Raw genomic sequence first — 22,330 nt, forward strand, 5'->3', positions numbered from 1 at the left:
GGATACTTCAAGAATTTGAACATACTCCTTCCTTGCCGGACTCCCAACATTAAAAATATTATGATAATTTCAAATAGAAAAAAAATGACCTTCTTTTTATCCACCTTGAGAGGATAACATGGTAACATGGTCCCTTGAGAACAGTGACATTATCAAGCAGAGCTGTAAGACAGGCTCTTGGCACTGCCCCCACACAGGGTGAATGAATGAATTGTAATAAGATTTTTGTTTAGAAATAGTCTCCTGATAATGGTTCAAATTCTAGGTCTGTATTCTTTTTAATCTCAGAACTCTTTTTTTTTTCTCTCCTAACATATTAGCAAATGAAAATGAGCCTAGAGTGTTGCATTTTTCCTTGGCATCTGGGAGCCTTACATATTCTCCTTCTGTTCTGTCTTTGTTTTTTTTTGTTGTTGTTGATTTTTCTTGTTACATAGTGAGTCTTTTTGAATGCAAGTATTGTGCCACAAAGAGTTTTGGTGTCTTCCTGTACTTTGAACATTTATGTTAAGATTATAGGGTAGGAGAGAACATTGGGAGAGATATTGGTGATCGGACAGTCATTATGATAGTGAGATTTTCTTTTAGTCTGGAAACCCAGACATTCATGTTAGCCTTCAGATGTCCTTCTTCAAAAAGAACTATTATTTTGTTTGTTTGTTATTTTTTTCTCTTTGTTTTAACACAAGTAAATAGGAGGGAGCAGTTCATTTGGTCAGATGTTCATTGAAATATGGAGCATAGGGAAGGTGGTTTTGGGTATTAATCTATACTGCTAGACCTGAAGTTCTCTGTATTTCCATCTTCCCTATTAGTGAGGCATGAAGAAGAGGGTGAGAGCCTTCTAGTAGGGGCTAGTCCAATTTCCAGGACAATTTGATATTCCGAAATTGACCTTGGATTCTGATTGGGCTTAAACTCCCAAGTTTCTCGAGAAATACATTCAATAATGATCAGTAACAGAAGCAAATAGGCTTGCAATTATATGAGGAGCAAGAATTTTTCTTGATGGGTCCCATTAGCAGGGAATCTTGCTTGGCTGGAATAGTCTTTGCATTTGCTTTTTTTAAAATGACTATGGGCCTGTGGCCTATCTTCACCACTCTCTCTTTACAGTTCAGTTCACATTGTTATCTCTCAGGCTCCTGAAGTCATTGGAAATTATTAATTTGGACATAGTCTCCTGTCATAACCTCATCTTAGTTTTCAGATTCAGCCATAAGATTTTTCAGATTCAGAGTTGCTTCATAAGGAAGCTTTTCTGCCCCTTCCTTCCTGAGTCTGTGACCTTCCCATCCTTGGGTTGACTCCCATATCCTCCTGGGAGCTCAAGAGTTAGAAGTTACATCTACCAGCACTGTGGTGGCATTTGAGGAATGCATAGTTGAGCCAGAATTTGTGTTGTCATATGTGAGGCTGGCCTCACTTTATGTCCCCAGAGAAATCCATGACATATCCAGAGAAGCATCTGGAATGGGGAGTTCTATTTCAAGGTATAAAAGAGCCATAGCTGCCTAGGACCAGAGAAAAGATCACAGAGGGTGGAGGTGCTGTAGGCAGAGGATTGGAATAAGAGATGGGTTTTGAACCAAATGAGTTTTAAATCAAGATGGGTTTTGAACCAAATCCTAACCAGAAAGTTAGGATTTAGAAATGCCCGAAGAATACTAACATAGGAGGCAAAAGCTATTCTTAGCCCAGTTGTGGCACCAAGTTGGTCCATGACTTTGATTGGCAAGTAGCAGCAATTCCTTGGCACTAAGTTTCTTGCTTAGTAATACAGAATCACATAAATAAGTCATTTTTCTATTTAATATTTTAAAGCCAGGTGCTAACTTCCAGAAAAATTTCCCTGAGACTATAAAATAAAATGAAAGGAGGGAAATTGGGGACATTGGTGGTGGGAAATCTATACTGATAAAAGGACAGATGTTGAAACATTGTATAATAAACCAAATCATAGATGATTTTTTAAAAAATTTTATAGCACAGCGGGTAGGGCGTTCGCCTTACACGCGGCCAACATGGCCGACCCGAGTTCGATCCCTCCGCCCCTCTCGGAGAGCCCGGCAAGCTACGGAGAGTATTCGATATGCCAGACACAGTAACAACAAAGTCTCCAATGGAGACGTTACTGGGCCCGCTCGAGCAAATCGACGATCAACGGGAGGGCCTTTACCTTATTTTCTTAGGTTGTTCAGATTGATTACATTCAATGTTTCAACACCAATCCCACCACCATTTCACCTTCCCACCACCATTATTTCAAATTTTCCCACTACCTTTCAAGCCCACCTGCCAGGGGAAGATGGTGGAAAATTTATTTTCTATTGCTTATTATGAATATTATGAGAGGTCGTGCTTCTGGAATTCTAGAATTGTACATGATTGAGGTCCAGAGACATCTCTGTAGGGAGCTAATTTTTTTTAATAACTTTTGTTTATTTATTTATTTAAATTTTTATTAGTGAAACACCATGAGGTAGCTAATTCATTTTGAGATTCATTTGGGAGTCTCTGGATCAAGGCTGTTGATATGCTGAGATGGTGCCTAGAGACAGATCCTGGGTGTGACAGCCAGAACCCCAAGTGGGTGGGATGACAGAAATGGACGGCCCGTCTCCACTGCCATCATGAATGACTTTGTAACTATTTATCTCACAGTGATTTAATAATATAAATAAATAAATAAATAAATAAATAAATAAAATAAAGGAAAGCAGAACTACTCTGGTGAATTTGGGTGCAGGATTCCACTGTTCACCCCCACCCTGCCCTTTTCTTTTCTTTCAAGTTGCCCTTTCCAGTCCTATAGAGGCTCACTGAGCCCCACTCTCAAGTCACCACATTATACAAGATCTGGGAATTCTGCATCCATCTGAGATTCCTGCTGTAGTTGATGACCCTCATGTCTAGCAACTCATTACATGCCCAGAGTTCAATAAGAGAGGGAGGCTGTCACAGGTTGCACTGTGTGTTCACTGACTTTGTAGTTTTATCAAACTGCACATGCCTATGTGCAGTTTAAGCTGAAGAACTTGAGCTTGTGTTTCTTTTCCTGCACTCATAGAAGAGTATCCCCATTTGACTCTTTGGTAATTTTATGGATACTCTAAATGAGTTAGGCACTTGAGAGAAATATAATCAAGATACTGCCCATGATGGATATGAATGGGTGACTGGTATGGCCTAATTATCAGAAGAGTTGGATAACTGGAAAACAGGAGGAGGAAAGAAGTGATGTGTTTAATTTCCACAGAAGCAGCTGGGTTTGCACTGTGTAGAGCTTGAATGTTTCAAAACGCCATTCACCTTTACCTCCCATTTCAGATGCCATTCTGGTCCAAATTATACTCTATGGCCATATTGGCCCATTCTAATTTCTGAAAATCAAAGTTTTCCAGCTTTTTGATGCTTTTCACTGAGAATAGTGACATTGTGCCTCTCCCTAGGAAGTGATATAATGTGTGGATAAACTAAAGATTAATGTTGGATGGTAACTTGGAAGAGCAACCATCAAAATAAGTGTTTCTAGCAGATAATACTTATGAGTGATTATGAAGGGTCAGGCAGCTTCTTTATATGCAATATTTTGTTAATGCATGCCAAGCCTTATTTGCATCATTATTCTGTCTCTCTCTTCTCTCTCTCCCATCTCTCTGTGTCTGTCTCTGTCTCTGTCCCTGTCTCTCTCTCTCTCTCTCTCTCTCTCTCTCTCTCTCACTCACACACACACACACACACACGCATGCACACACATTTACATTTTAGGAGCTAGAAGCTTAATAAAAGTTCATTGGAGATTATTTGGAGATTAGTTGGCCCAAATGGATTTGGGCTTAGAGAAAAGAAAACTTGAGTAGGGCTTGGAGGAAAACCTGACAGTGGTTGAAACCTGCGCAGGTAAGTCAACCCAAGGTGATAAGCTCAATCTTTCTAGAAGTCTGCCAATCTTGCAGAGGCGTATCTTCTAGAACTTCATCTATTCTTCACTTATTCGGCAAATACTATTTGTGGGCCTGACATGGGGAAAGTATAGAACTGGGTACTTTGGGTCAAACAATGAACCACAAGTCATGAACCATGCCTACAAAGATCTGAAAGTCAAAGAAAAGACAAGTCATATGCTGCAATTTTAAACTAGAGAATGGAGTAAAAATAATAAATGTGCACTGATTTCTTACTTCATACCATGAATGAACTTTATAAACTTTATTTTTTTAATTAAAAAAAACATTTTGCAGTGAGGAGATTGAATCCAGGTTTCCTGCATGTGAGACAGGCATGTACTCTACCACGGAGCCATGTCCACAGTCCAAGCTTTATCTTATTTTATGTGGACCACAACCTCTTAGCTAAGTACAGCTGTGATCTATGTGCTGCTATTGCCTGTTAACAAATGTAATTCCTCTATATGTACAAGGTTGTTTGTGCAGCTAACATACATTGAAGCCTGCAAAGTCTCCTCTTCACCTGATGCTGCCTCTGTAGTTTAAAGTAGAATAGCTTCAGTATCAAATCAGGAAGAATAGAAATGTGAGGTATTGTGAAAAAACATTAAATAGCATTGCTAGAGGTCATTATTTATATAATATCTATAGAAAAAGAGAAGGGGAAGGAAGGTATGAAGGAGTCAGCTGAGAATAAGAGGGATTCAAAAAAAGGTTCAGAACAGAAATAGAAGACAGGAAATGACGAAGAAGAAGAGGCTTGTGGGAGCTGCTTCAGGACTTAAGAGGAGAAACTTTCAGAAGCTGAATTCTCACTGCTCTGTGACCAGTAATGTTGAGAACTGAGGTGATGAGTTTAGAGTTGGCTATTGACACTAGAATCTTATTAGCATTACAGGAAAACCTTTTCATGGGTAAAAAAATACAGAAACCAGATGTGTTGTTGGATCAATTTTGAGGAAAAATGGCCTCTTACTTGCTAATTCTAATAATAGAGTTGACCATACACACAATGCAGATGAGGTCATTGAGTCAGGTGTGAGAGACTAAAGGAAGTGGACAAGTCTGGTGTCTGGAGGTCTGCATTGCCTGCTCTCTGGGTTTCCCACAAGAAGTTGGTCATTCAGAAAGTTTGATACAATTTCTCTTGGTGTTTGAATAATTTATTTTATTTTATTTTTTGCTCTTTTTGGGAGGTGGTCACACCCAGCGATACATGCAATAATTACTCCTGGTGGTGCTCGGGGGACCATATGGGATGCTAGGAATCAAACCCGGGTCAGCTGAGTGCAAGGCAAACTCCCTATCCATTGTGCTATTGCTCCAGCCCCTGAATAATTTCTTTTGTTAAAAAAAAAAGACACTTGAAAACTGTAAGATTTGGCTCACCAACTTTGAACTTCTGGAATCCTTTTCAGAAGTTTCAAAGTGAAATAGAGAAGCATCTCAAAGAGTTGGAAATGGTTTAGGGTTGTGTGGTGTGTGTTTGTGTGTTTCTTTCTGCTTTTTATTCCTTGAAGTGGATAGACATAAACTTACCCAGGAGAAGGTTCAGTAGGGAGAGAGAGGACCACAGCCTTGAAAAAGATGTCTGGAGAGGACAGTGCTAGGGGGAATGGGAGGATGAATAAGAGGTCAGTATTGGAGCCATATGACAAAAAAGCAGAGGTGTGAAAAAAGTAGAGGAAGATCAAGGAAAAACTGGATGCCAAATGAAGAGTGTAGGAGCAAGAGAAAACCCTTGAAAAGTTCTGATGTCTGACAGTTGTTTCAAGGATGAGGTGAGGGGAAGGGTGCAGAATAGTTTAAGCTGTAAACAGTGGACACAGGACTATCTTTGTCCTCGTTTAGGAGGGGCAGCGGGCTCCCAAGTCATGCTCAACAGGTGGGCGAGCCTCTGGCAATACTTGGCCAGCATGGCAGATCTGAGGATGCAGTGCTCCTCCGGGCCTGCAGTGCCAGGGATTATATGTCCAACCCAGTTGCCTAGGTTACTCTGGACCTCCAGGAGCATGCTCAGAGCTGCTCAGGGGCACACAGCGTTGCACCTGGTGATGCTGAAATGTGTGGGCTGCCAAGGATTGACCTAGTTGGATGTGTACAAAACAAATGCCCTGCTCTCTGTACCCCTCAATCATTTTCTTTAAACCATCTCTCATTTTACATGTAACAGTAGGAAAGTGAATAGCATTGTCCTCCCATTGTTCATCGATTTGCTCGAGAGGGCCCAGTAACATCTCCGTTGTGAGACTTGTTGATACTGTGTTTCGCATATCGAATACATCACGGGTAGCTTGCCAGGCTTTGCCATGCAGGCAAGATACTCTCAATAGCTTGCCGGGCTCTCCGAGAGGTGTGGAGGAATCGAACTGGGTTGGCCGGGCCAGCTGAGTGCAAGGCAAATGCCCTACCCCTGTGCTATTGCTCCAGCCCAGGAAAGTGAATATATCAATAAAAACTGGAAAAATTGAATTGATATATAACAAAAAGGAAACATTAGATTGTTTTCCAAATATGTATTTTGAAAACATACAAAACAATTTGATATTTTGTAAAAAAAAATCCATCTCCATTTCACCTTGAATCATCTGTGTATTATACATAGAGAATGTCACATGTCTTGGGAAAGATGGAACTGGTTAGTTAAGAGTTTTTAGGTCATGTAAAGCAAGAATTATATTAGAATAACTATATGTGGCCTTGGTGTTTTGTTTAAGCAGGTCAACTTCTGTGGCTTGATATGAATAAAATGAATAAAGGCAGACACCACTTTGTCTGACAAATTTTAAATGATGTTATTTGAATACTAAGAAGATTGGAGCTTTACTGCAGTCTTCCAAAATAATTTAGTCTGAAAAGGGAGAAAAATGCTTATCAAGTAATAGATTTCTCAGCTGCCCTGCTAATCGTTTTTGTATATAACATAAAAGTTGGCAGATTATTAATGAGAGATCAGTTAGCAAAAATGTATGTAGACAGTTTTGTAGCACAGGTAGATGTGGAAGAAAGCTGAGAACTGCTAGTAAAATATCAGGTAAAAATGAGTTGGTTGGCAACGTGTAAATATCTTCACTGCTTCAGTGGCTATTCATTTTGGTGGTTACGTTGAAAGTTGAGGCTGGAGCGATAGCACAGTGATAGGGCGTTTGCCTTGCACACAGCCAACATGGCTGACCCGAATTCGATTCCGCCACCCCTCTCAGAGAGCCCGGCAAGCTACCGAGAGTACCTCGCCTGCACGGCAGAGCCTGGCAAGCTACCCGTGACGTATTCGATATGCCAAACACAGTAACAACAAGTCTCATGATGGAGATGTTACTGGGCCCGCTTGAGCAAATCAATGAACAATGGGAAGACTGTGACCGTGATTGACATTGGAAGTTATGCCTTTAAGATGAGTTTCCAAAATTTGATTTAATAGACACCAAAGATGCATGTCATTCCAAGGAGGATACAATTTGCAGCAAGTTCACTTTGCTTTTTAAAGAAACTTGTCTAAACGTATTTCCTCTCCTGTGTTTCCAATTCTCCCCTATGTGTCCCTGAACAAAAGCTCTGAAATAGATAAAATGGAAAAGCTAAGCCCTCCGTTGGGAGTGGCAGTACATAAAGGGATTGCAGTGAGTCCATCATCATGAATGATTAACGGAGACCCAGTGCCTACAGCATGACTTGTACAGGGCTTTCAAAGATTCAGTCCGGTAAGACCTGCCTTCCAACAGCATATTTCCACCGGGGAAAACATTTCATCCCGTTCTGGCCTTGGGAACACAGACAGATCTTGAGGTGCAGCATAAGAGCATCAAACCATATTAATTGTCAGTCATTTCTCAAATTCCCAAATCTGTGACCCTTTTAATACTTCTTTTATCTGCAACCTGCGTGAAGGAAATTATGTAAAAACACCAACATTATTCTCTAATTTTGACAAGTTGTTTGTCATCTTAATTTCTGCTAAGTCTAGGTCATGAACTCAAATCACATAAAACTGTTTTCTGCAAAGTCTTTACCATTATTTGGCAAGTTAACTAAGACCAAGTGCATGTCCTACTGTATTGTGGGTTGTCAAAGATACTCACTGAGATTTGATCACAATGTTTGCAGCTTCAGGCTTTGTGCATTGTCATTTTCTGACTGCCTTTCTCTGTCTCTTAAGTCTCCCTATTAATATAACAACTATATGTGCTACTATTTTCCTGCTAGAAACCTAAAAAAAACATTACAGAACATATTCTTTAAAACTGTGTTATTGTCAGCAGTTCTGTTCATAGTACTGCTGAGATTATGGACCTCACAATGTAATTCCTGCATTGCTGAAATCCACGTGGGATCTATGACAATCTACCCATCCCTCCTACCCCAAATCTTGTGTTTCAGTAATCTTCAGTAATTAAATCATTGACTTTGACTTATTGGTAAGGGCCACTTCTTAAAACAAGTGTATCCAATTTCCTACGGGGGTAACTTTCATTCTTCCTGGAATAGCAGGAAATAATTTCACATTGGACCCAGGAGTCTCAGGAAGATGGAATTATAAGCACTACTGTTCTCCCCCCACATACACACACATCCTTTTCCCTTCAAAAATAAAATGAAATAAAGTAAGTAAAATGAGTAGCAGCCCAGTGGTGAGGCTTGAGGGATAGGTAATAACAAAGAAGAGAAAGGGTTTTAATTTCAGAATGGGGACAGCTGCCCAGCACTATCTCCCTTTGGATTTTGGTTCTTATAACATTACGGTGAGTTATTAATATGTATGATCTGTACTTTATTCAAACATTATAAATCTATGCAGAATTCTAGTGTTTGGGTTTTCCTTTATAGCTTTCATTCTTCTTCCCAGAATTATCTCATTTTGATCGGGAAACTTTTGCATAAGAAGCGCACATGGAGAACTCACATTTCCATACCATAAATATTAAAAGGGGGTTAAGCTTTACAGTTGCTTCTCCATCCCAATGGGAGGAAAGTTAGCCTTCTAATCAGAGAACCATTAATAATGTTCCTTTATTCACAAGCCAGAAGGTAAAATGTATCTTGTAATATAAAATTGGACTATATAGTTCCTTTTATTACTATAAATTGTGACTTTTGTTAGCTGTGCCATGTTTTTATATGATGGATAGACTGAAAAATCCAAGTTATCTGAGTTGTTAAAAATAGTTGATTGGCTTATTTTTTTTATTTTACCAAGTTGAGTCCAGACTTTAAGGATTTTGATTAAAGTGCTTTTTGTTGGATAATTATGAAGTATTGGTTCATCACAGTGCAGAGTCACCGACTGAATATATAGCATAAAGAAGAAGGAACTGAAAATGAGCAAACTTATTGTTTTCTTTGTAGCTTTGTAGCTGCCTCCTAGCTCCTGTTTATTGTTATTTTTTTAGCATAAAGGAGTAGTCATAAATTTTGGTTCCCATGGAAATGTAAAGGGACGTGCGAGCTATTTCATTTGGGTAAACTGTCTGCACATGATAGTCTCAACTGTCATCCTTTATGATGGGAAATGAACGTGCTAATTGGCGCTTTTTTTCTTCTTTCAGGAAACCTGCCATATGAATACAAAATAGTGATTGCTGGGAATCATGAACTGACATTTGATAAGGAATTCATGGCAGACCTTGTCAAACAGGACTACTACCGTTTCCCCTCTGTGTCCAAATTGAAACCAGAGGACTTTGACAACGTTCAGTCTCTTCTGACAAACAGTATTTACTTGCAAGACTCGGAAGTAACGGTGAAGGGATTCAGGATATATGGTGCACCTTGGTAAGTGCTCAAACAGGTTCCTCTCATTATTGTTATTTGACTTAGCATTAGAAAAATCATAATATAAAGTAGTTGTTCTTCGATACAAATAAGTAGGACAGAAAAAAACTCATTGCTATAACCAACAAAATACAGATTCTGGTTCTGCCCCTTGCTTTATTTTCTGATTTGGTAGATAGTTTTACATTTAAGCCACTCATGGTCCATGCAACACAGAAGGATTTTAGAGCAGCTCATCCGTGCCCTTCAGGCAGATTCAGCTACTCTGAACTTTCCATCAGCCTTAGGTAACTCTCTTCCCTCTCGTTTTACACTGGAAGCATTCATAAAATACTTTGCTTAGGTCTTGCGATGTTTTGCTAAATAAGCACATCATCTGACCAGCTCTGAAGAAATGGGAGTTGAAAGTCCTTCGCCTCTAGGTCCAGTGACATATGATTTTGGTTCCTGAATTAGAGCTCAACAATCTGGAGTTTCTGTTTGTTTTTCACAGAGAAATCATCCCCCAGAAGAGGTGAAGTAAGGGGCCCTGGGTCATTGTAGGGCTCCTGGGATGGAAATGAGGACCTTGCATATTATTGGGTTTTGTCTGTATTTTTCTAAGCCTCCCAGGCAAAAGTCTGCTTTGTAGGCAGGGAGTTACTGCTGGGAACTCAGAAGTAGAATTTTCAGAGACTTGGAGTAGGCCTAGGCCAGAAAAGAAACCCCTGCTCTTGGTGCTCAGTAGGTGCTCAGTTTTCTTGTTTTGGAGAAATTGCTTTGCGGGGCCTGAGCCTTTATCTTTGTGTCTCTAAGATGGTAAAACTGACACCTACTTCGGAGAATTGCTGTGAGAATTAAACTAAGTGATTTACGGTAAATTTTGAAGTATCCCTGTAGTTTGCTTGTAAAAATGATCTTCATTCTTTAGCGTGACTTGGCTCTAGCACTAAGTGTTTCGATAAAGTTGAGCAAGTCACCTAGTGTCCAGACTAGGATTATTTTTTTAAATCTTTCAAAGGGGAATTAGATGAGATTAGAGGAGTTTTGGGCATGTAATTATATGTTTGTGGGCTGGAGCAATAGCACAGCGGTAGGGCGTTTGCCTTGCACGCAGCCAACATGGCCGACCCGAGTTCGATTCCTCCGCCCCTCTCGGAGAGCCCGGCAAGCGACCGAGAGTATCTCGCCCGCGCGGCAGAGCCTGGCAAGCTCCCCGTGACGTATTCGATATGCCAAACACAGTAACAACGAAGTCTCCCGATGGAGATGTTACTGGGCCTGCTCGAGCAAATCGACGAACAACAGGAGGGCCTTTACCTTACCTTATTGTTTATTGTGAACTCTGGAACTAACCTTGACTCACTTAATTCCAGTCCTGTTTTAGGAGGGGCAGACAGGGTTGAAGAGTGAGTTCAGATTGTCACACCATTCCATAGTTGCTGTGTCATCTATACAACAGACAGTAGAAATATTTTGTCCTTTTTTCCCCCCCTCCTAGTTTGACTAGTTGGTATCTAGCCATACTGATGAGTGAGTATAGGAAGTATATTTCTGTTTAAAATAAACCTGGTAGGGATTGTAAACTTTATGCTTGTTCTAGTCTTCTTTGTTCTTTCATCTATTATCACATTTTCTTCAAAATACTTTAATAAGATGGACACCATTGTATCTCCCACTGGCAGATGAGAAAACTCAGGTAGAGAAAGGTGAAGCAACTACCTAAGAATCAAACAGAGAATTCAGTGGTAGCTTCCTAATTTTGAGCCTGACTGTAGGGGACAGTCTGGCCGAGGCCCAGAGGTCATTGGTGGTTAGACTCAGCAGAGGTTATATGCAATTTTATTAGCACCTATCTACTTCTTTATGAGATGTGGCAAAGGGCAAGAGAATAAGCAGCAGAAAGTATTCCTACCAAACTGGAATCTGAAAAGATTTGATGTCAATCTTTGCATTTCTAGGAGAAATGAGAGGGCAGAAGAGAGAGTCTACTTTTTAATGGCTAGGCAGTAATTTAGGGAAAAGTCCCTCACATAGAAATTCAGTGTGATATTAGGACCTTCTTTGAAATAACTTAAGATGAGTTTTGAAGACTGAGTTGCTAGAATGTTTAAGTCTGTTCCTGAATTTGCAAGACTTTTGAGATTCCCACCAATGAGAGTGGCTGGAATGATGAAGGCAAACTAGCTTCTGCCATTACCTGCCCTGCTGTGATTCTATTCAGGATAGGATTTGGCTTGATCATATTACTACTGTGATGAATGAGGGAGGGATTTGGGGACCTGAAGCAGATTTTTTTCAACATCTCAAGAAATAAAATTTAACAAAAATAAAATGAGAATAGTTTAAATCTGAAATGTGAAGGGATAGAATCTGTTTTGGGATGGTGGTTATACATACTTTAGGCAGAGTCTAAACTGGGTTGATCTTATTCAGAATCTTAATTTTGATATTGAGAAGAGGATGGTGCCTTTTAAAATGTCACCCTGAAGATGGTGGTTATGTTTAATTTGCTGGGATCACCACCCAGTTTGAACCATGTCCTGCCTGCCAACCTCCTTATAATGAAAGAAATATTGAAACAGAATTTGTCTCATTAGGGATTATGAGTACTTGACCAAGAATGCAGTGACTGATGAACAGGAAATTTTTGTTTCATCCTGTGTTCTAGAGGTATCAATAGTTTGGTTCTCACTTTAGAAGATACTTTATTAAAATCAATATTCTCAGTGTAGCCAGTTGATGACCCTTGATCCCAAGTCTCCTATTAAAGGTTGAACCTTGGAGCAAAATATTCTTCAGAATAAAGAAACTGTTCCAACTCTACCCTATTTTAACCACAAGGTTCAGTATTCTGTGCTTGTCACTCCAACTGTTCCTTGGAGTACTTACCTCAGAAGAATAGAGAGGGAGGGTAATGTTAGAAAGACAAACTGGATGAACAAAACTGTCCTAAACCATCCTGTGCCAATATGAACCCCATGTCTGACCCTTCACTTACCTTTTTCTCATTTTAATACTAAAATCACACCTGAGTGGAGACTGCACCTACTGATGAGTGTGTGGCCCATATCAGTGCATGAATCCACACCTGGCATATGTCAGAGATGCCCCTAACTCTGTGAGCCATGATGAGCCCAACTCTCTCCATGATGGGAGAGAAACTTAAAGTGGAACCCCTGCAAATGAGAGTAAGCAGTTTCTCAAGTCTGAGGCACATGGCTTCTCCCATTATGCTCAAGCATGAAAAATAATAACCTTGTTTGGGACAGTATTGGCCTGTGTTGTGTGCTTCCCAGTTTCCACTTGAGGGGTGATCATGGCCAGACCCACCCCATGATCTGTAACACCAGAATACTCCTGATAATCTGATGTTGATTTAGGAATGCCTGATTGAGCATCTCTGTGCAGAAAGATCAGATGTTCCCATTTCTACTGCTTAGGAAACCCTCAGACCTATGGTGATTTTCTGACTATCTCCTGTCAAGGGGGAGATATAATCACTTCCTTTACTTGGTTACTAGGAGGATAAATGAGTTAATATATCTACAACACATAGGAGACTTCCTGGTATAAAATCAGCCTTTCCTAGGCATCAGTCATCACTACTGTTGCAGAGTTGGTGTTTTCACTTAAGACCTTTGTCTACTGCACTGGGAACCTGAGGGGCAAACTGAGTCCTAGTTCAGCCTTTGCTGATTGTGAGTGTGTGGCTTCAGGGAAATCACTTTTCTTTGTAAAGTAAAACCCAACAGGTCTACCCTTATCTTTCTCATCAGCAGCTCACATAGTCAACTTGGAATATATAATCTTCAGGTTCAAATCCTTAAAGATTACACATATACGTAGGCATGCTTGATTACTTTAGCACCTTGTGCAATTTAAATCCCTTTTACTATTAAACTTTTCTAAGTATATTTGGGAAAATTGATTCCAGAGCTACCACTTTTCTCCTCTTAGAAATTAAATGATTTTTTAATCCCTGAAAATCACCCATTGCTAAATGCCTGCTTAATAACTCAATAGATATTCCAAACCTAAAATAACATGAATAGACTAAGTTTTATTTCCATGCTTTCCAGTGATTTTTCTGGAGGAGATAATTATTGTTTCTATTTGCTGCTACTAGTAGTGATCTAATTTCAATTTTTTAATTTTTTGGTATTTGGTTTTTGGGCCACACCCAAAAGGAATAAGTGCTCAGGACTTACTCCTGGCCCTGCATTCAGGGATCACTTCTGGTGGTGCTGGCAGAACCATATGGGATGCCAAGGATCAAACCCATCTTGGCTATGTGCAAAGTAAGCACCCTGCCTGCTGTGCTATCTCTCTGGCCCCTGATAATGATTTTTAAAGCAGAACATCAAGCAAAAATCTTGAAACTAAGAATTACCACCCTCTCATAGATTTCTCAAAAGTAACAGCCATCTGATCAAAATATAGCATGTATTTTAAAAATAATGGATTGCAGCTATATGTCATTACTGAAAGGGAATATTAGTCCACTTTTACAACATGTTTATAACTTGCAACACAACAGTTTCCAGCTTCCACAGACTAGGGAGAATGAAAGCACTGTTTCTCAGTTTACAACTTAGCAGAAATTTGTTTGTGGAAACCAGTATACCACATCCCCATCTATTCATGGTTGTTGCAATCTGAACATGCTCTGGTGTTAATTAGAGCTCCAAGGAAGAATGTTTGATAGGTCTGGGAAAACTGAGTGGCCTAGACTGAAGCAGTTGTTGGGGGATGCTGTGCTTGTGAAGGAATGGTGCTTCGGGCAAAAGAGGACCAAAGTTGACAAGTTTCTTTGGGTACCCAGGCATTGTGTGACAGATTCTGTGACATCTGTATGCATGGCTTTAGAACTTTGTGCTTCCAACACTCTGCAATAAAGGATACAGACAGGATGAATTGTTACCTTTGGTAGTAACACTTCAGTCTCAGATTTGCTTGCATGGCCATGTTTTTCCTCTTCTTCTTTGGGATACAGTAAAGGACTGTGTTTCTTCCAAGATATTGCTCTCCCAGCAAGCCAGCTCAAGAATTTCCTGCATCCTCTGTGTTGATCCTCTGCCACCATGATGGCACCTCATTTCCTCTGTATGATCATTCTTCAAAACTAGGATTCTTTCCAAAAGCTGAGAGCAAATTCTAACCTGTCAAAACACCTGCCTTCGTAGTAACTAATTGTATGGCTGGTGGGGAAGAAGGGAGGTGGAATTTGATAATCGTCAGTGATTTTTTGGTTGTAGGCTGCATTTCAGTGGAAGCAGTGGTTGGGTAAGCTCAGTATTAGTACTCAGTATTAGTACTCTGGTCATGGAAGTGGTTCAAATGGCAGGATCACAAGCTTTGCATGCAGGAGATTCAGGTTGGGTTTCCAGCATCACATGCTCTCCCCAGTTTCCTATCACCATCAGGGAACTAACCCTAACAAACTCCATAGGACTAAGCTAAGGGGTAGCCCTTGAGCATCACTGGGAATAACCAACACCCAATAATCAACTTTTATCATTATTATTTCAATTACTATTTTGATGCTAAGATGTGTGTAGGAAGAAATTCAAGTACTAATTGGTTAGCAGGCAGCTGTAGAAAGGAAAATGCCCAGAAAGAATGTGACAGAGCGGTTGTATTGTTCGGCCACAGCCTGCTCCTTGTTCCCTCAAGAAGAGAAATGCAGAGCTGGTCTCCCGTGGCTTTTAATGAATATGAGTGGGGCTTTCCGATGTCCAGAAATTTGATCTCTCTGCTGACCAAGGGGTCAGGAACAAAGAGCACACTTTTTCACCGTTAGAGTGGACCCAGGTGTAATTTGTCAGATTTAGTAACTGGGGAGGAAGTGCCTTAACTTCTGTGGCAGGAAAATTTGATCAGATTTAAACGGCGGAACTCTAAAATGGCTGAAATAGCCAATGAAGGCCCATGGAGTTACATTTTCAAAGGAAGTCGGAGCAAGGTTTCTTTTCCCCCTCCGCTCTCCCTTCATTTCAGATTGTGATGGTAACTGTGGAAATGTCATGAATTCCTTCACTCATGTAGATGTAATTTCCCCAGCAATTTTCAAAGAGGGAGGTGCGTGTGGATTCTGTTCTCTCGCAATTATAATTGTGTTTGCACACAAATAGCTACAAGGTTGCTCACATTTCCTGGTTCTGATCAGTGCAATGGGACTTTATGTTTACCCTGCCAGAAAAGCTTCAGATGTTTTTATTTCCAATTATAAGTTTTGTAATGCATCATGTATTTTGCTGACAGTCTTCAAGTTCTTGAAACAGCAAACAAATTAACAGCAGATATTGAGTGAGAGGATTAGAAAACCAATTGGCAGCTCATATGATAGAATTCAGATATGGGGATGGTGGAATGGGCTCATTTATTTTATTTTCACAGTCATACTTTGTAATTAACTTGGCCACAAAAAAGAAGAGGAAGAAATATCTCCAGCAGTAATGTTCTTTCATGCTAAAGAATATGATGCAAACAATATTGGTCAGTAGTGCACTTTCAAAGATGCCGGCTTTTATTCAGGAGGGTTCAAAAAGGTAATAGCACAAAAAAAGGATGTGTGTGTGTGTGTGTGTTAAACAAATATGCACTCTGCTTTTACATGATTGTGTTTAAAGGGCCAGGCTAACATTTCATTTTTCTTGGCGCAGGGCCCATAGACTCTCCCATTATGAAACCTGTGGCTGTTCCCTGCTCTAGAATTACAGGCTCTGTTTACATTTTTGCCTATTTCAGAATGCAGCTGACTGCGCTGAACGCAGTCCGAGATCAGATTCTGTTCTGGTTTAACAACTGCTCTGTTTGTTTGAAAAAAGGCGAGCGCAAAAGGAGTCTCTTTGCTTCCTACCTCTCATTCACTCTCATCCATAAATGCCATTTCAAAAGTTGGTCATTGCACAAGGTGGGGCATGGAATCCAATGTTCAAGGTGCTGCACCTTTGTCCAGCTCAACCATTAGTGTCTGGGGTGTGGTGCCTTAGGCTGCTGTGTTGGTGGCTGTTATATAGAGGAATTCGGGGGTGAGGGGAGTTGGGCAAGGTTCCTATGAAGTCATTGTTTACTCTCACGGACTCACTCTGGCAATCAGGGACAATAAACATAGATTGGGATGGTGTATTGTGTCCAGAGGACTTTCACATGTGTTACCTCTTTTGGGTGCAACAACAATTTTATAAATTATGAAAATATCAACAAATAATTGTAGTTAAGAAGAAGTTTGCATAATTAAAATGGTCAAAGAAAGGAACCAAAGAGCAGCACCCTTTCATTCTTTCTTTCCAAGTGCTTTTATGACAGGGGCTACTCACTTAGTTGTTGTTAGCCAAGGTTTTGATGGAGAAGGTGACTTGCCCCAAAGTGTCAAATTACTTTGCAAGAGACATGATTAGAATCAATCGAATCCTCCTTTGCTGAATCCTTGAGATTGGACCAGGCTGCCCTCTTCACCACAGATGTCCCTTGATATATGAAGTGTGGCCACTTTGAAAATTTGGCTGTTTCCCTCTGGTGGCAAGAAGGGAATCAAGAAACCCAGACCATTCTCTTCAGGGACTCTCAACATGAAGTGGGAGGTGCTTGTAGGGAACCTTGAGGGACTGAACAAAGGAAACCTCTAGCGTCTTTTGAATGGGGTAAAACCTCATTTCTTGATCTGTCCTAAACTGGAATCACTCCTGTGGGTTTTCCTGCTCCCAGGTGTCAACTTCCATTTTCTTTGCTCCCGTATCAAGAGGCAGGTCAGTACTCAAAACTGGTGGTTTACTTTTCTCCATTCAAGTTCAAGCAGTAGCCTTAAGCATATGCCCCACGAAGGAAGTGCAGGCAAAGTGTTCCTGCAGAAGCTGGCATGGGTCCTCATTCAGTGCACTGAAAAAGACTTGAAGACCTGGTCCTACACAAGTGACCAGTGATTGGCTGCTGGCTCTTCTTTCATTTTGTCACATTTCACTGATAATTCTCTTTCCTTTTTCACCCAGAATTGCTGCTATTAGAGGGGGGAAAAAAGATTTTTTTTAAGGACATTTAATTTGTTTTGTTCCGGGGCCACATTCTGTGGTGCTCCTGGGTTACTCCTGGTTCTACACTCAGGAATCACTTCTGGAAGGCTTGGAGGACCATATGGGGTGCCTGGGATCAAACCCAGGTTGACCATGTGCAAGGCTAGCACCCTACTTGCTGTACTCTCTGACATCAATAAAGAACAGTTATTAAAATGGATGATACCTTCCAGGAGGGAAGGTGTTCTGTTGACTTGTTCTCTGTCAATATCCTAAACTAACTGAATCCACTTGGGGAATGCCCAGTCTATATCTGCTGAGTGAAATGAATGAATGAAGAAGGGCAGTGATGATTTATAGGGGTCCTGATTGACGATGAACTGAAGGTTTACACACAGATCATCCTCAGTTGTGAACAGAAAGAAAATGTTTCCAAGCACAGCCATGCATTTGCAGAGGGGAATAAAGGTGGGAGAGCAGAATGGAGCCAAGCTGGTCCTCCTCTGTGAGCTTTTTCAACATATTTAGGGCCGTCTTGAGCACTGAAGAAGAGAGCACAACATTGCTCCCAGTGAGCATGACTAAGTACAGGCCAGAAATGGGAATCCTTGTACAAACCTGACTGGAACACAGTGATTTTCTGAGAAAGTCTCCACTGCTCATTTGAGTCTCGGATACTGTAGCTGCAGGCTCTGAATAACTGTAGAAATGCTTTTCACATCGGGAGACTGTGTCTTCAAGCTGTGAAGCAGGCCTTATAGGGTGTGAGTTTGACAGGAAGTCAGGCCAGGTGCGCCCTCTGAAATTGTTTGGACATTAAGAAAAAGTTGCCAAAGAATTCTCTTAATGGTTGACTTTTGGTGACTGAACGCTTTGGCTTGAATTACAGTCATGTAGATTCTATACCATTTAGTTTCAAGTCATTTGACAGACATGGGTTTCATATTTAATACCTTGAAACTGCAAGCATAATGTAAATTCTCCAGATCCAACTGCACAGGTCCACAGGGGTCCCTGGACAAATGTGAGCCTTGTTTGCCTGGTTCTGTCCCATTGCTGCTGCTGCTTTATCTTCCTGCGGTATACGCTCAGAGCTCAGATGTGTTCATGAATTCATCCCAGTGACTACCAGTGGCTTCTTTAATCCTTCTGGTGGTTTCTGATTATATTCTTTAGAATATAAGGTGGGAAGAAAAGTACTCAGTTAGGAGGTGGCGACTTCCATCCCAGACGCCTTTTCCACAATACCCAAGCTGCATAGATGCTCCGTTCAGCCCCTTCTGAGGAGTCCAAAGCCTTTTCAAGTTGTTCCATCACTGAGCCTCTGTCATCATAGACGAGATGTATTTTGGGTTGCACAGCAAAGATGTCTCCTATCCTTTGAGCTGACTCTATGAAGGGGCAGCAAGACTACCGGTCTCTCATCCTCTCAGACACCCACTTAGAAGCTATGGGAAGCCTATTGAGGGGACAAGCTGAATCCTGGTGTGCTTACAGAGTGCCATCTCTCTTGACATTGCAGCCTTAGTGGAAACTGTGCTGAGTGCATTTTGTCTTTTCTTAAGCCATCTGTCACCCCAGGTTAACAGGCTTCCAGCAGGACCTCCCCAGCAGGAACACCAGGTCAGCTCCCAATGCTGGACGCAGCTTAAATAGCTGCAGCCTTTAAGGAGGCATGAAGGAGGGATAGAGGCTGCTGACTTTGGAGTGGTTATCAGGAGTCAGTCTGAGCCTTGTGCTCATCATTTAGAACTCCCTCATCGCGTGTAGCAAGTTATTTCAGCTCCCAGCCTAGTTGCATTTCTCAAATGGGTCTACCTGTATTCCCAAAGTGAATCTTTCGCCCTCCCCCTGAGGGAGGGCAGGGAGCTGAAAGAATCAGAGTGTGTGTGTGGGGGGGGGAGGGGAGGGCTTACTGTTTGTAGATTGGGGGGGGGGCAGTTGACTCAGAATAATTTTTGTCTGAAAAGGAGACAATTGAACAAATAAAATTTGAACCCTCTGGATTCGTCAGAAATCCCAACAATTTCTACTTACTGTGATGCACTTTCACATATGGGCTGGAGCGATAGCACAGCAGTAGGGCATTTGCCTTGCAAGCTGCCAGCCCGGCCGAGCCGGGTTCGATTTCTCCACCCCTCTCGGAGAGCCTGGCAAGCTACCGAGAGTATTTCACTCACATGGCAAAGCCTGGCAAGCTACCTGTGAGATATTCGATATGCCAAACACAGTAACAATAAGTCTCACAATGGAGATGTTACTTGGCCAGCTAGAGCAAATTGATGAATAATGAGAGGACAGTGCTACGGTGCTACTATAATATAGCTAGCATGTTTTTGGTTTTTTTTTTTTTTTTAGCATTAAGAAATAGAGTATTACCCTCATCTGGGAGATGATAAAATTAAAATTTAAAGAACTAAAACAAATCAAAAATTTCTATACAACAGCACTGAAAGGCACCCCACCTGTTTTATATTCACTGTTCTGAGGGTTTTTTTGTGGGGGCATTGGGGCTAAAGGAGGAAAGTGTATGTTATATTTCTGACATTCAGTAGTACTATAGCAGTGCCCTTCTGTCGTTCATTGATTTGCTCGAGTGGGCCCACTCATTAACTACTCAATAAATTTATTTTTTTTCCTGAATGATAACAATTGTGTATTTTTTTTATTGCCATCTTTAGTTTTCATTTTGTTTCTTTTTAAATGATATGTATAGCAGGGCAGAAGGGAGAACAGGAAATTCAGTACAGGGAAATGGTTAGTCCTGTTTATGTGTGGTTTGTAGATGTGGAGAGTGTGTGTGTGTGTGTGTGTGTGTGTGTGTGTGTGTGTGTGTAAGAGAAAGCAAGAAAGAAGGACATGTTCTAAACACAAACTTGTACAGGTTCTTTCGCAGCTAGCTGCTTATGCTTTGGATAAGTAGAAACTGTAGGAAAAACATCCCACAAATTAGTTGCATCTGGTCAAAAGACAAGGGAGCATGAATAGATTTCTTCTAAATGAAGATATGTCAGGCATTTTAATTGACCTATACGCGGAGTATCATTTTAGTATATGTTTAGTGGTTGTTACTATGTTTTCATGGAGGAAAAATAAAACTAATCTTAGATGGTCACTGTAGATTAAATATGGAATGTTCCTTGAAAATTGCTCACACAGGTCACTGTCACTGTCACTGTCCTCCCGATGTTCATTGATTTGCTCGAGTGGGCCCAGTAACACTAAGAGACTTATTGTTACTGTATTTGGCATATCAAATACGGTCACACAGGTCATGAGTGGGAAATATGAAAGCCCCTGAGTTCAGGAAATGTGTATGCATTTAATAAAGAGTAGAAAAGATGAAGTTTAGATCTGCTTTAATTCAGGAGCAGGAACATGGAACTATTTTGCCCTTCTATTAAAAAAACATCTCTTTGGTTAAAGTGTTAAAATAGTGACTGTGACCCATACTAATCAGCTATGAAAGTTGCAATAAGAAAGTGTAAAGGCAGCAGAGAAAATCACTAAGTAAATACAAGCAAACACATAAACGCATTATAGGCAGAAAATAAAAGACAAAAGGAGTAGGTGGTCAAGAGCTGACCTCAGGACAATTTTTTTTGGGTAAAATATTTCACAATAGCAGCTTCTGAAACTGCTGGTGATTGTATTGAATAATTTAGAATCTTTCAGGACCAAAACTTTCAGCTCCAGAAACTTTAAATTGCATTATTTAGAAGTGATGCTAAAATTTCATGCAAACAGTATAAATCAACATTGTAATTTATATAAAATAAGTGCTCTGTTCATAAAGCAAAAGAAAAGATCGGAATTGTTACCTTTTTGTTATTGTTGTTCTGTTCTCTCCTAGAATTAGTTAGGCATTTAGCGCGCAAAATGATTGTACATTAAGCTGAGTCTCTGATACCTGCATGACTTAATCCCGGGAGATTTTTCTTTTTTCTCACTACCTTTAAAGCTACTGTAATATTGAAATTATGGCTATATCATAGCTGTAACACTGACGGCAATGTGATGTATTTGTTTTCATGTCACATGAGACTTCATGAGCAGAAGCTTGGAATCTACATTCTACAAAAGAATCACAAAAGGATCATCAAGACAGAAACTAGAGAGGGGTTGGGAGTGGGAATTTCTTGATTTTAAAGTTCAGTCCATAAATCACTAGTCATAACTGGGGCCTCCTTTCTTCTTTTGAATCAGAAATCAGTGGGAAAAATCTTCATCCTTTGATCTTTTCAGAACAAAATAAAAGATAGTAGGGTAAATCCTAATTTGACATTTTTGCTAGCACACCTAGTTGGAAAATATACTATTAAGCTCAGGTTGGTCCCCTCCCCCACTTTTTTAAATTCTCTTTGGTTTATGACTTTAGAAGGGAAATGTGAAAAAAATAGGTTTGGGAACCTCATAGGGTTCATTTGTGGGTTTTGCTTTTGGAGCGATAGCACCACAGGTAGGGCATTTGCCTTGTACGTGGCTGACCCGGGTTCAATTCCTCCATCCCTTTTTAGAGAGCCCAGCAAGCTACCAAGAGTATCCCACCTGCACAGCAGAGCCCGACAAGCTATCTGTGGTGTATTCGATATGCCAAAAACAATAATAACACGTCTCACA

The 22,330-nt window shown here is 40.6% G+C and overlaps 1 protein-coding gene across 5 annotated transcripts in view; it reads left to right on the forward strand.

The window, feature by feature from the left end:
• The window catches only part of MPPED2 (metallophosphoesterase domain containing 2), a 206,634-nt gene that overhangs the window by 93,171 nt on the left and 91,133 nt on the right, over positions 1–22,330 (forward strand). For all 5 annotated transcript variants that reach the window (XM_056136719.1, XM_056136687.1, XM_056136696.1 and 2 more), the window contains exon 4: positions 9,494–9,719. In XM_056136719.1, the coding sequence (XP_055992694.1) occupies positions 9,494–9,719 (226 nt within the window). The remainder of the gene's footprint in view (positions 1–9,493; positions 9,720–22,330) is intronic.

This window comes from Sorex fumeus, unplaced genomic scaffold, assembly GCF_029834395.1.
Source record: "Sorex fumeus unplaced genomic scaffold, SorFum_2.1 ptg000007l, whole genome shotgun sequence".
In the NCBI taxonomy this organism is placed as follows: Eukaryota; Metazoa; Chordata; class Mammalia; order Eulipotyphla; family Soricidae; genus Sorex; species Sorex fumeus.